The sequence below is a fragment of the Odontesthes bonariensis genome, chromosome 5 (genome assembly GCF_027942865.1).
Source record: "Odontesthes bonariensis isolate fOdoBon6 chromosome 5, fOdoBon6.hap1, whole genome shotgun sequence".
In the NCBI taxonomy this organism is placed as follows: Eukaryota; Metazoa; Chordata; class Actinopteri; order Atheriniformes; family Atherinopsidae; genus Odontesthes; species Odontesthes bonariensis.
This window is the reverse complement of record NC_134510.1, coordinates 1540238-1553084: the sequence shown is the minus strand read 5'-3', so window position 1 is coordinate 1553084 and position 12847 is coordinate 1540238. Positions and strand designations below refer to the sequence as shown.

The following is a 12847-nucleotide window of genomic DNA, read 5'->3' as shown; positions in this document are numbered from 1 at the left end:
ACCCCGCCAGAACCCCGCTAGAACCCAGCCAGAACCCCGCCAGAACCCAGCCATAACCCCGCCAGAACCCAGCCAGAACCCAGCCAGAACCCAGCCATACATGGGGAGAACATGCAAACTCCACACAGCCAGAACCCAGCCAGAACCCAGCCATAACCCCGCCAGAACCCAGCCAGAACCCCGCCAGAACCCCACCAGAACCCAGCCATAACCCAGCCATAACCCAGCCAGAACCCAGCCAGAACCCAGCCATAACCCCGCCAGAACCCAGCCAGAACCCCGCCAGAACCCTGCCAGAACCCAGCCAGAAGCCCCCAGAACCCTGCCAGAACCCTGCCAGAACCCCACCAGAACCCTTCCAGAACCCTGCCAGAACCCAGCCAGAACCCTGCCAGAACCCCGCCAGAACCCTTCCAGAACCCAGCCAGAACCCTGCCAGAACCCCGCCAGAACCCTTCCAGAACCCAGCCAGAACCCCGCCAGAACCCCGCCAGAACCCCGCCATAACCCAGCCAGAACCCCGCCAGAACCCTGCCATAACCCTGCCAGAACCCTGCCAGAACCCAGGAACCCAGGGAACAGTGCTAACCACCACACCAGCATGCAGACCATGATGAAATAGTGACATTAGAAAATAAATGTGTGCTTCATCTCCAATAACTTGCTACTTACCAGTTGCTGTCATTTCTCTGGGTGTGTACATTAGATCAAACCAATAATCTTAGAACCTAACTCATTTGAATGCACATCCTAGCTTTTTCCTCTTCTCCTCTGGTCTACTTTTATTTGGCCTGGAGGGGAAGATGTTTAATTAGGCACTTATTCCTTTGTTGGATTTATTTGATTTAATTTGTAAAATGCTTCCATCTGGATAGCTGAAGAACTTTATTTTAGATTTCCTGTGAAAGAGAAAAAGAAGGTCCTGTAATCAGGTGCGCTGAAAGTACTTCATCTTTCCCCATAAAAAGCTGTGAAACCAGTCAGACGTTAAAGTCTATTGTCAGTCTTTAATAATGTTCACGCGGATGAATTGGCAATTAAAACACTAAGGCGCCGTTTACACATACCCGGGTATTTTGAAAAACGCATATTTTCTAACCTTCGTTTGCAAAAAAAACTAGGTGCACACAGCCCCGTTTTTAAAAAAAAAACACGTCTACATTGATCCGGAGAAATACATTATCAGGAGCTGTTAAATTACGCCAAGCCTGACATTGGCAGTGTTAGAACAATGAGAATTCCACACAAGCCAATCAGAAGCCTAATAGAGAACCGCTGACAGGAAGAACTTCCGGATCCTTTTCAAGAAGAAAATATTGCGCCAGGCTCATGTGTGTGGACTGATAGCGAGACTGAGCTACTTTTAAACGTTGCGCTGGACTATAAAACTGCTAAAGCCGTGAAAAATGTCTTTGTTGTTCAATACATTGTATGACTGTAATTTTCAAAATCACACAAGCGACTATAACAACAGAAATGCTGCTAGTACCTCCATGCTTGCTAGATAAACAATGGACGGAGAGAAAGGCGTTCTCACGCTAGCATTCTGCCAACATGGCGGATAGGGGCGGGGCTCTGTACTATGACGACAACTCCGCATTCCATTCTTTTTTTTAGCTTCGTTTTCGGAGGAAAAAACTCCGTTTGTGTATAAACGAAAGGCACAAACGAAGGGAAAGGTCTTCGTTTTTCAAAATACCCGGGTATGTGTAAACGGCACCTAAGTCACAGAAATAATTTTGCATGTTGTTTTTATAGTAAAATTAATGTTCAGAGTCAGTCAAAATTGGAATTTGCAAGTCAGAACTTTACAAAAATCAGAAAGAAGAATTGGTCTGGAAATTTACAGTTGGTAGAACTTTATTTACTCGATCTATCCACCAAATCCTTTTAGAAGAATAGAATAGAATAGAAAAATACTTTATTCTTTTTTTTTTTTTAATCAGCCACAGGGAACAGACACAGCATGCCATGTACTGCCAAACATTCATGTATTCATTTTGGCTTTTCCCTATATATACCTCTTTCTTATAATATTGCCCAAAAGAGGTTTCTTTGAAATATATTTGTCATTTTGTATTTACAGTCCATTCTGAATGAGATGTGCAGAATCATTACAGACTGACTAAAACACAATTTGTTTGAGGTAAACAACATATTTTAGTTTCTAATGAGCTTGCTTGAGGTGCAGTTTGTCACCCGCAGATTCAAGCAGACCAAATTGATTCCTGCAACAGATGTGGTCCGTATTGACTAATTGAGTCTCTGTGCCAGACTGTTTTGTACCTTCTTGTATAGCATGAAATGCTTCTGAAAAGGAGGTACAGATTTCTGCTACTGCTGGCCCCCTGGCAAGCTCTGATTCTTTTTTAGTGTTGTAATGATTATACTGAAATCAATGTTTCTGCCAGCATCATATTTCATCTTTTATCACTTCTGGAAGAGGATTGGACAAGATGCATGGGCTGATTAAGTCCGTACTTCCAGGATAAGCAGTATATCCATACAGCAGAGTTAATGAACTAGCTCAGCCGTTCCTGGTGGGTCTTCATGTCACCAGGGTGGGAGTCTTCTGTGGCTCAGGGCCCTTATCAATCATTGGGCCTCCTGGAATTGTTCAGGACTATATTTGTTACAAAGACATATTATTTGGCAATGCCACAGTATCACTAATGTTTCACTAGAAAATAAAAACTTTACTAAATACTAAATAAGGACCTTTTTTAATCCTGAATATATTTAGAAATACTGTAGGCACAACTGCTATCTTGACCTGTGTGTTTTGTATAAAACTAAAATAGATTCGGGCTATAACAAATATTTCCATGTATGCATCAAATTCCAGTTTGACATGATAAAGGCATCTGGTGTCGGAGACAACTGAAATCAATGTGTAGAATTTTTCCTTCACAAAACATTTATTTAACTTATTTGATTTGAAAATGGAGGCTGCACGTTGGTGTTGGGTTAGCACCGTCGCCTCACAGCAGGGGGGTTCCTGCTTTGATTCCCAGCTGGTTCTTTCTGTGTGGAGGCAGCGCGGGTTCTGCAGCGCGGGGGGTTCTGCAGCACGGGGGGTTCTGCAGCACGGGTTCTGCAGCGCGGGTTGTGCAGCGCGGGTTCTGCAGCACGGGGGGTTCTGCAGCGCGGGGGGTTCTGCAGCACGGGGGGTTCTGCAGCACGGGGGGTTCTGCAGCACGGGGGTTCTGCAGCACGGGGGTTCCTGCAGCACGGGGGGTTCTACAGCAGGGGGGTTCTGCAGCGCGGGTTCTGCAGCACGGGGGGTTCTGCAGCACGGGGGGTTCTGCAACGGGGGTTCTGCAGCACGGGGGTTCTACAGCAGGGGGGTTCTGCAGCACGGGGGGTTCTGCAGCACGGGGGTTTTACAGCACGGGGGTTCTGCAGCACGGGGGGTTCTGCAGCACGGGGGTTCTGCAGCACGGGGGTTCTGCAGCACGGGGGTTTTACAGCACGGGGGTTCTGCAGCACGGGGGGTTCTGCAGCACGGGGGGTTCTGCAGCACGGGGGTTCTGCAGCACGCGGGTTCTGCAGCGCGGGGGTTTCTACAGCACGGGGGTTCTGCAGCACGGGGGGTTCTGCAGCACCACACCATTTGATTCAACACAATTCTGAAGGCTGCAATTTGAATATCAAAAAGACTTTTCAATGCATCTTTTTTTCCAAACACGACTGATTCTTTCTTTCCCTATGACTGCTTGGTACTTTCAAAGTATTTGTAATAATCCATCATTATTTACTTCCACTGTATTTACTGATAAAACAAATAGAAGAGATGAGGGCAGATTTTCTGGAATATTGCATTTGCTAACACATTTCCCATCATTTAAAAGGAACTGTTCTCTCTCAGAGCACATGAGAAGCAATCTGCCAACCACTTCATCTTAGAAATCTGTCATAGAAGCAGTCAGAGACATAAGATTCGCTGGCAGTTTATGAAACACCATATGTGGGTTTAAGGAAAAGTTTGATGTGTAATTTATCCACACTGCGGAAGTCTGATCCCGTGAATATGTACAGGAAATCTACTGACAATTGTGTTTCCCAAGACTTATGAGCAGTCATTCCACTGAAAACAAGTTCTGCTTTTGGACAGAGAACACGAGCTCTTAGTGTTGCTTAATAAATCTGTGATCCCCGTGTCCACTGCAACCAATCATCTTCAGCTTTCAGGAAACCTTTTATGTCCTGATGTCAAATAAATACCGCCTTAAATACTGCTTCTCTTTTGTCTTCCTTAAATGATTCAGTCATAAGCACACTTATTGCAAACTAGAGACAGCTTCTTTGATTGGAACACTCTTTAATAAATATAAACCTGTTGTGGGATGGCAGCAGAACAGCCAATAAAACAAAGATGTGTTAGAAAATGAAAGATTTTGGAATACAATAAATGTGGGTTTGAAAACTAATCCGAGGTCTTAACCCACAGATGCTGAGATGAGAACAAGTAAAACGCCCTTCACGTCATTCTACCCTTATCTCACTGGTTTTGCCATGTTTCCTATGACCACAGAGACCACTTCAGTGTTCTCAGTAGCCTATCTATTCATTTTTGACGGTCTCCTCTCAAACACAGGTGCATGTTCATACAGAGCTCCATCTCAGGATTCCTTCCAATGAAAGCATTCTGAGCAGGAAATGTTCTGCTAGTCAAACAGACAGGTCTGCAGTTATACAACACCCCGTTTAACTGATGCTTATTCATTCCTTCAAACTAATTAGAGCATGTGAAATAGAGTTCTCCGATGAGATGGATAACTTCTGCTGCTTTCAGAATTTGAGATGTTTGGCTCAAAAAAAGGATGGAAAAAACCCTCTGTGGATGAAGAGTCTTGAAGATTTTACTGGTGAAATCCCTGAGAGGAAGCATTGATCATAGTCAGCCTGTTATGTGGTAATGGCTTGTGACGTGAGGGCCTGCATTACTCCTTACTGCTGTGTATGGATTCCATTTCCACTTGAGCAGGTTTGTGCAGTGCTTATATTTAGAGTAAATAAAGCATGGCATCCAGGCTGCCTCTGACACTGAACCTGTACAACCAGGCCATAGGGCCAACCCAAACACTTCTAACCATTGCTCTCCACTGCTCCCAAGGGTTTGATTGATTGATTCACTGGCCAATCAGAGTACATTGATCACAGAATCTGGCCCCCTCTCCCAGCTCCCCAGGCTTCCTCTTAGTCCATTCATCTGTGGCCTGCCAGAAGTATTCACCTGAGGGCTGTGAAGGCTCACACATTTAAAAACATTTCATTTTACAGGGCTTCCACACAAAAGCACTGTTGTGTTGGAATCAAATCTATCCATCTATCTATCTATAAGCATCCCAGACTCTTTGATTTTTGATTTGATTAAAAATGAATCAAAATGTAATTATTCTGACTGACATACAAAAATAACAAGGTGTGAATGTGTACATGCTGTTGAAATATAAAGTTTAACAATTCTTTTTCAAGTCTCCTTGAATGAAAATCCCCAGGCACAGCAAATATAACATTTTCCTGGGCATCATCGTGAAATATAGAATCTGGAATTTTTGATTCTTGTTGATGAATTTGTGTTAATTCCTTTTTTGATAAATGACTGAAGATATCCCAAATGTCTGCACTGTGAAACCCTGTCTACGACTCCCTGGTCTATGGCATTTGTATGGTTGGTTATTTAAGAGTTATGTCATTAATATGGTTAATTTCTTTGTGCAATCAGTACACAAACGGGTCAGGAAAAGGTTGGAGTAAATTATACCTGCTAGCTTCAGCAACACTGGAAAGATGGCCTCATCACAACGTTGTTTCATTGGGAAGGTTAAATATAGCATCCTGCTGATGTTTTACATGTTGGCACATTTGCTGCTAAATTTAAGCACTGGCAACCAGCCATTAGCTTATCACCAGGGTTTTATTCAGTAAGGCCATGGATGGTAGAAGAGCAGAATTGTGAGTTCAACATTCCTTGAGGGTTGCCTGATGCCTAAATATTGTGGATTGTGAGACTATTCAACAGAGACCCATTCTAATACATTTTTATTAACATGACATAAGCAACTGATAATGTTGGAAACAGCAGAGAATTCCTCAGAATCATTTGCATGGACGCACCAAAGCATCTGCAACTCGTTCAAAGAAAAGAGGAGCTGCCTTTTACATGTGCACAAGTGGAGATTGAACAAGTAGTTTTGAGAATTTCAGTTCTGATCTGAGAAACGTGCCAAAGCAACTGAGAAAAACTGGAGCAGCTTTTACTTTCTACGTCATATCTCTTCTGAATAATACATGCTTCTTTCAGCTGTGATTATTTTTCTAACAGAAGATTAAACGTAATGAAATGTTTTTTGCATCTTGCACTGCCACTAATCAAATCTATTTTTCTTTGACAGGTGGGATATTTGAGTCCATTGAAAGTGGCCCATCAGGTGCTGAGGAACTAGCCTTTAAATTTGCTTTAAACACAATCAACAGGAACAGAACCCTACTGCCAAACACCACGCTTACTTATGACATACAAAGGATAAACATCTACGACAGCTTTGAAGCCTCCAGGAAAGGTACGTATCTTTGGGATTTACCAGCTGCTGTGCCTTCAATGATTGAAATTACAATTAAGCACGGAAAATGTGTGAGCACTTCAAATGTAAAACTGATTGGTTCCAGGAAAGGACTCAGCAACAGTGATTCAAAGACCCCTTTGGCCCACATCAAATGAAGAGCTATAATCCTCAGTTTTTAAGATCTTTTATCAATTACAGGCCATTATAATCCGTCTCAGCTATTTACATTCTAATGTCTTATAACCAATAAGACAATTGGGGTGCACAGTCGAGCTAATACAAAGATGTGTAGTAGTTTCTTTGTCATAAGCCCCATACACACACGTCGCTGCTATTTACTCGCTCAGCGAGTGAAGTCAATAGAATGTCTATGTGTTCACGCGAGGCGAGGAGAGTACAAGCGAGTACAAGCGATGCGATGTGGGCGGATTCCGAGATGAACATATTTCAACTTCGAGCGACGCAAGTAAGCGAGTAAAAGCGAGTAGCCAATTAAAATGCAGAATACAGATTATTGACAGGTGACGTTCCCCCAGTGTTCTCCAAACAGTGGCCACCCAACTTCTACACACCAAGTCAGCAAAAGCACCCAAGCGAGTGGCGAGTAGGCGAGTGAGCGAGTAGCGAGTAAATAGCAGCGACGTGTGTGTATGGGGCTTTCCAATGCAGTTCCATGAAAAAAAAAAAAAAAGGTTAAGCTTTGCATAGACGGGGCATTCTGAATATTTCCCTCGTCCTCAGGGTCAGAAATGACCTGGCCCCACTAAAACCCGGAAATAAGGCAGCTTATTCCCATAAAGAAACAACCTGGCAGTCATCGCTCGGATTTTTCTATTTCACAGTGTAGAGACACCACATTTGGTCAGTGGAGATCATTTGTTTTTATAAAAACACAGCTGTCATAACTGTATTCTTTACTAAAGTAGAGATTTATTAGAACTTCTTAAGGAACTGTATGAGTGGCAAACAGTATTTCTTAATCAAGAGATAGTACTTACAAAGCCTTTTACAGCAATACATGATAATATTAATGGTTAAAATCCCTTACATTAGAGATATGAAAAATAAATGCTGCTCTTAATGGAATCAGTTGCTCATGCACTGAGACTTCAGGTCAGGGTTGTAGAGGTATGACAGTCACGCACCCTGCAGGTCCGGACTCACTGAAGGAGTGGGAAAGTAAACCCCTGCTAAGATTAGCAGCCCTATGTAGGCACGTTATCCATCCCTTTTCAGCTGACTTTTTCAATGGCTGATGTCACGAACAGGTGGAATGTTGAGGTGATTATCCTGGACATGGGAAACAGCATATTCTGTAGGCCCGGGAATCATCTTTAGGACACTTTGTGCTGCCACCCTGCCCTGGTTATCACAAGATGATTAGGAATATGTTATCTCACTATTTCTTTTTAGAAAAGGATCTTTTTCCACTGGGGGGATTTTTTCTTCATCTGAAGCCTCATGCACTGGATTGAATCCTCACCATCTTCTTCTGATACCTCCTCCTCTTCTAAGCGAAGTTGTCTTGCTGGACATCTGGAGGAATCTGCTCTACCTGTTCCGCAGTGCATGTGCTCACAGCTATAGAGAGAACTGGGGGTGGAAGACATGTTTGGTGTGGGTCGTACAGTTTTTATAGTGTATACACCACTGCCTGCATGGTTAAAATGTGCATTTCAGTTTATCAGTGTGTTCACCCATAACTTCGAGCTTGTTGGCTAACACAGCTCCAATTTATACACAATGTTGTAAAAGTCCACCGTTTACAAGAACATGTTCAAAATTCAGTTTCCACAGATTAGGCTCAATTTTATAGTCCAAAAATAAACTATTTCATATTCCCCTGAATTATCCTCATTTATTATTATCCTTTTATTATACAAAAAGCCTAGTTTCCTTTTTGCACCCTGATAAAAGCACATTAGCCAGCAGAAGCTCAGTGACGCTTGAGTGTCTCAATTAACATCAGATAAGTTCAGCAACAGGAGAAAATAAATGAATGAATAAACAAACTTACAAAATAACTAGCAACAAGATTTCATAAGCCCCCCTGAAAAAATATAAAGACAGACCAGCAGCTGTGGACAAAAATGTGGACATTATTATGGACATGCTTATTTTATATATATATATATAGCTTTGATAACCACCCAATAAATGCTGTGATTGGATACAGGATTCACCTTAAACCTGCTGAGCTCCACTCACTTTTAATGTTTCTATCACATGTTTCCTGCAGCCTCATACAGTTCAGATTCATTCTACATGGGGTCATGCAGCCAACCATGGAGCAGTGGTTGATGATGGATTACAGCACATTATTGAAATGTTGTATATTAGGACCTTGGCACTAACTATTCAAATATTTTCTCTCTTTAGCCTGTGACCAGCTTTCTCTTGGGGTGGCTGCCATATTTGGTCCCTCTCATAGTTCCTCTGCCAATGCAGTCCAGTCCATTTGCAACGCTCTGGGGGTCCCACACATCCAAACCAAGTGGAAACATCAAGTATCGGACAACAGGGATGTCTTCTATGTAAGCCTCTATCCAGACTTCTCCTCCCTCAGCCGGGCCATCTTGGACTTAGTCCACTTCTTCAAGTGGAAGACGGTCACAGTGGTTTATGATGACAGCACTGGTAAGACTAAAACCATCTAATTTACTTTTACTCCTACCTTTCTTTCATCCCAACAGTCCAGAGCCTTTTTTGCTTGCTTACTCTCTTGTGATTGTTCCCATTCTAATTCAAATCAGCAGTTTATGCTACTAAAAAGCACGGTTGAGATATTTGGTCACAACCCAAGAATTGCACAAATGGACATTGTTGACCTAATGTGAGGCCCTCATGCCAAGTCAAATACACACCATTTTACTTCCCTGGGGTGTGTGTTTGTGTTTGTTGAGGCAAATTAAATCAAATGTAAACCCTTAAATTTGCAACAGTCCATTACACATACGGAATGAAATTATACTGCTAATACTAATATATAAAGGGCAACAAAAATATTTTACAAACCATTTCAAGACAATTTATTTTTGAAAAATGTAATCTATTCTCACCAAAAAACTGAAGTGACTTCTGAGCTCCATGAAGAACAGGGTCATTCTCAGTCTATGTTAGGGTTGCTATGCTAGCATACCAGCAGAGCACAACACTACCAGCAAGATAATGAAAGGCCTTTAATTAGGGATGGGAATTGATAAGATTTTTACGATTCCAATTCCATTTTCGATTCTGCTTAACGATTCGGTTCTTTGTCGGTTCCCTTATCGATTCTCATTTGGAGAAAAAGGACAACAAACCGGTCGATTAGCATCAACTTTGTTTAGTTTAGAAGTAACACGAGTCCTGACCTCACAAACCCAACAACGGTGAGGTCCACATTGGTCTCTCATGGCCTGGGTAATTGAACTCTTCCCTGCTCTGGTGAAAGGAGAAGCTGGAGGTAGAGGTGAACTGGGGGTAGTACCACTAGCCTCTGGCTCTGAGCCAGTCAGGCTCTGTCTCTCATGATTTCATCTAAATGTAATGCCTGAGAACGCATTCATTTAACCTTAACCGTTACTAACAGCAGCTTTTACAATGAGGCAAATGGCGCTAACATGATAGGCAGTGTTTGTTAGTTAGTTAGTTAGTGACCTGCAGTGTTAGCCGAGGACATGCTAACGTTGCTGGGTTCAGATTCACCAACGTTAGTCCGGAGCAGATCGAAAACGCGACATTCATTCATAGTTCTGTCAGAACCACTCTCGTCAAAACGAGACGAGAAACAGAGATGAATTTCAGAAGCTTATTCTCAATGCATACAATTATGTTTGGCGGTATGGCTCTGTTCGGAGGAAGTTCCCGACTTTTCCATGAGCTCCATGGAAGCCAAGACAGGGAACAGCAGCATCCTCAGGTGGAGTGCCTTCCATTTGCTGTAAAGGCAACAAACCCCCCAACAGACCATACCGGAACGCAGCCAGCCAATTAGATTGTTGGACCAGGGTGTCCCACAACCCCCCAACTGACCATACCGGAACGCAGACCAGCCAATTGATTAGTTGGAACCAGGGTATCCTACCCCCCGACGAATTATTAACTACCAATTTATTGGGGCAAGCATTGACCTCAACCACTTAGGTACACCATAAAAAATATGGTCAGTCTCCACAGCAGCGACAGCGCTTTGCAGCAGGGCAAAGCAGGCAAGATCCAAGCAGAGCAAGATCCGATCCAAAAACGCAAACAAGATCCAAGCCAAGCAGAGCAACATCCAAGCCAAGCAGAGCAACATCCAAGCAAAGCAGAGCAACATCCAAGCCAAGCAGAGCAACATCCAAGCCAAGCAGAGCAACATCCAAGCAAAGCAGAGCAACATCCAAGCCAAGCAGAGCAACATCCAAGCCAAGCAGAGCAACATCCAAGCCAAGCAGAGCAACATCCAAGCAAAGCAGAGCAATATCCAAGCAAAGCAGAGCTTTTAACACACTTCACCTGACCCACCTAGAAAGTTAAAATCACCGTGAGGTTGCTTTTTTTTTTTTTTCTATCCACACAATTAAACAAGCCATAAAGCATAACACAAATGACCTCTGTCATTGCTGTTCATGCCATCAATTCCGGAAGCGGTTTTAATGATTTGACTTCATCCCAAATTATTTTCGATCTTAATCAGCATCTTTCATGCAAGTTAAGCCCTACCAGTGGCTCTTGTTTTATTTAAACAGAGGCACAGTTGCACAATGTCTTTTTTTTTTTTTTTTTTTTTTTAATTAAAACCGAGCCACCTAAAAATGTATCCACTGTTTAAAAATTTATAATTCCCAGAGCTCATTTACCAGTTGAATAAATATTCAAAGGTAGTTCAGTCAGCCAAGTACACTTAGGCTCCATTACCAATAACAATACAAAACATGTATATCAACTGATTGCTATACAGAATCAAATTACAGAAGCTGTATGCAACGATTGCTGTGCAGCAAATCTCCTAACAACTCATCCAAATTTTTGCACGTTAGACTCAATACTGAGAATTGCTGAACCTGTGAGTCTGTTCTCTGACATAGTTGAACGCAGGTGATTTTGATGAGTTTAAGAGCTGAACTCCTCTGTATGGTTCCAAACACAGTTCTGCTAGCCTTAGCCACCACTAGCATACTAGCCAACGCAAACTAGCAGACTTTTTAAGAACGGTTCATAGAACAACAATGATATGAAATGCCACACTTCAATTGGTTCAGTTCAAGATGTCAAAGGCTAGCCAGTAGCTAGCTAGTTCAACGTTTGCAGTTAGGTAGCGCCAGCTATCTGTTACCGAACTGGCTTGCAAAGCTATCTTGTGGCTACCGTGACATGAGGTACCCCATAGGCACAAACGCTCCACGCCCCGACATGACAGGTGCGCCGCACCCATCAGACTGTAATGCAGACATACCACAGCCGTGTGTAGCACCTGTTGCACCTTAGAAGCATCACCGCGAAGATCCAAACGGACCAATCGGGAGGATGGTTTGTAATCCAAATGTGCCGGCATAAGACCCGCGCCACACAGCTACAGTCACGCAAAATCATGTGAAATAGGTGTAAGATAGCCGCCTGTCTTACCGCGGCTGCCCTGCCACGTACAGGAGCCCGCCGCGGCCTACCTTGAAGGCTGATTCATACTCGGCGCAAACGCGCAACTGTTCTGGCTCGAGAACCATTAATGACGTCATCGAAAGCGCCAGCCCCTTCACAGTTCCTTCAGCTCATAAGCGCAGTTTGCGCCGAGAATGCGTCACATTTGCAGTTCTCTCCAGACCAGCGAGCGTCACTGTTGAGGAAACAAGCTGAAAAGCATAGGAAGAAAGCATACACAATGCCACCTGTGGTGTCACGTCAGCAGAGGCTGGCACATCTGATGCGGAATGAATTTACTCTGGGTGTAGAACTGTATATGTATCTCAGAGCTAAGCGGCTGCGGCAAAAACAGAAGAGAAGGTGGAATGTTTGTCCTTTGCAACAAGACGAACTTTGTCAAACGTTGTCCCAGTGTAACTTCATAGACGTGTTGTACAGATGTTTGTAGAGGCGCATCCTCTCGGTCACCACGGTCTCTGCAGTGTTCATTTTTTCTTTTTCTTGGTCAGCTGTTTCCGGTTGAGCGCGCGTGAAGTCAGAAAAAAAGTTGTGTGCGCGCCCTTGCGCCGCGCGAGGATTTTCTAGCTTGCGAAGGGGGGCGTGGCGGAATTTTGGGACACGTGACCGTTTGCGCCATTTGCGACCAGCTAGTATGAGCGAGGTCGCGCCGAGTA

The 12847-nt window shown here is 43.4% G+C and overlaps 1 protein-coding gene across 5 annotated transcripts in view; it reads left to right on the top strand.

Moving 5' to 3' along the window:
• The window catches only part of LOC142379606 (glutamate receptor ionotropic, kainate 2), a 422159-nt gene that overhangs the window by 107476 nt on the left and 301836 nt on the right, over positions 1-12847 (top strand). For all 5 annotated transcript variants that reach the window (XM_075464651.1, XM_075464654.1, XM_075464652.1 and 2 more), the window contains 2 exons: positions 6399-6566; positions 8949-9206. In XM_075464651.1, coding sequence (XP_075320766.1) covers positions 6399-6566; positions 8949-9206 — 426 coding nt within the window. The remainder of the gene's footprint in view (positions 1-6398; positions 6567-8948; positions 9207-12847) is intronic.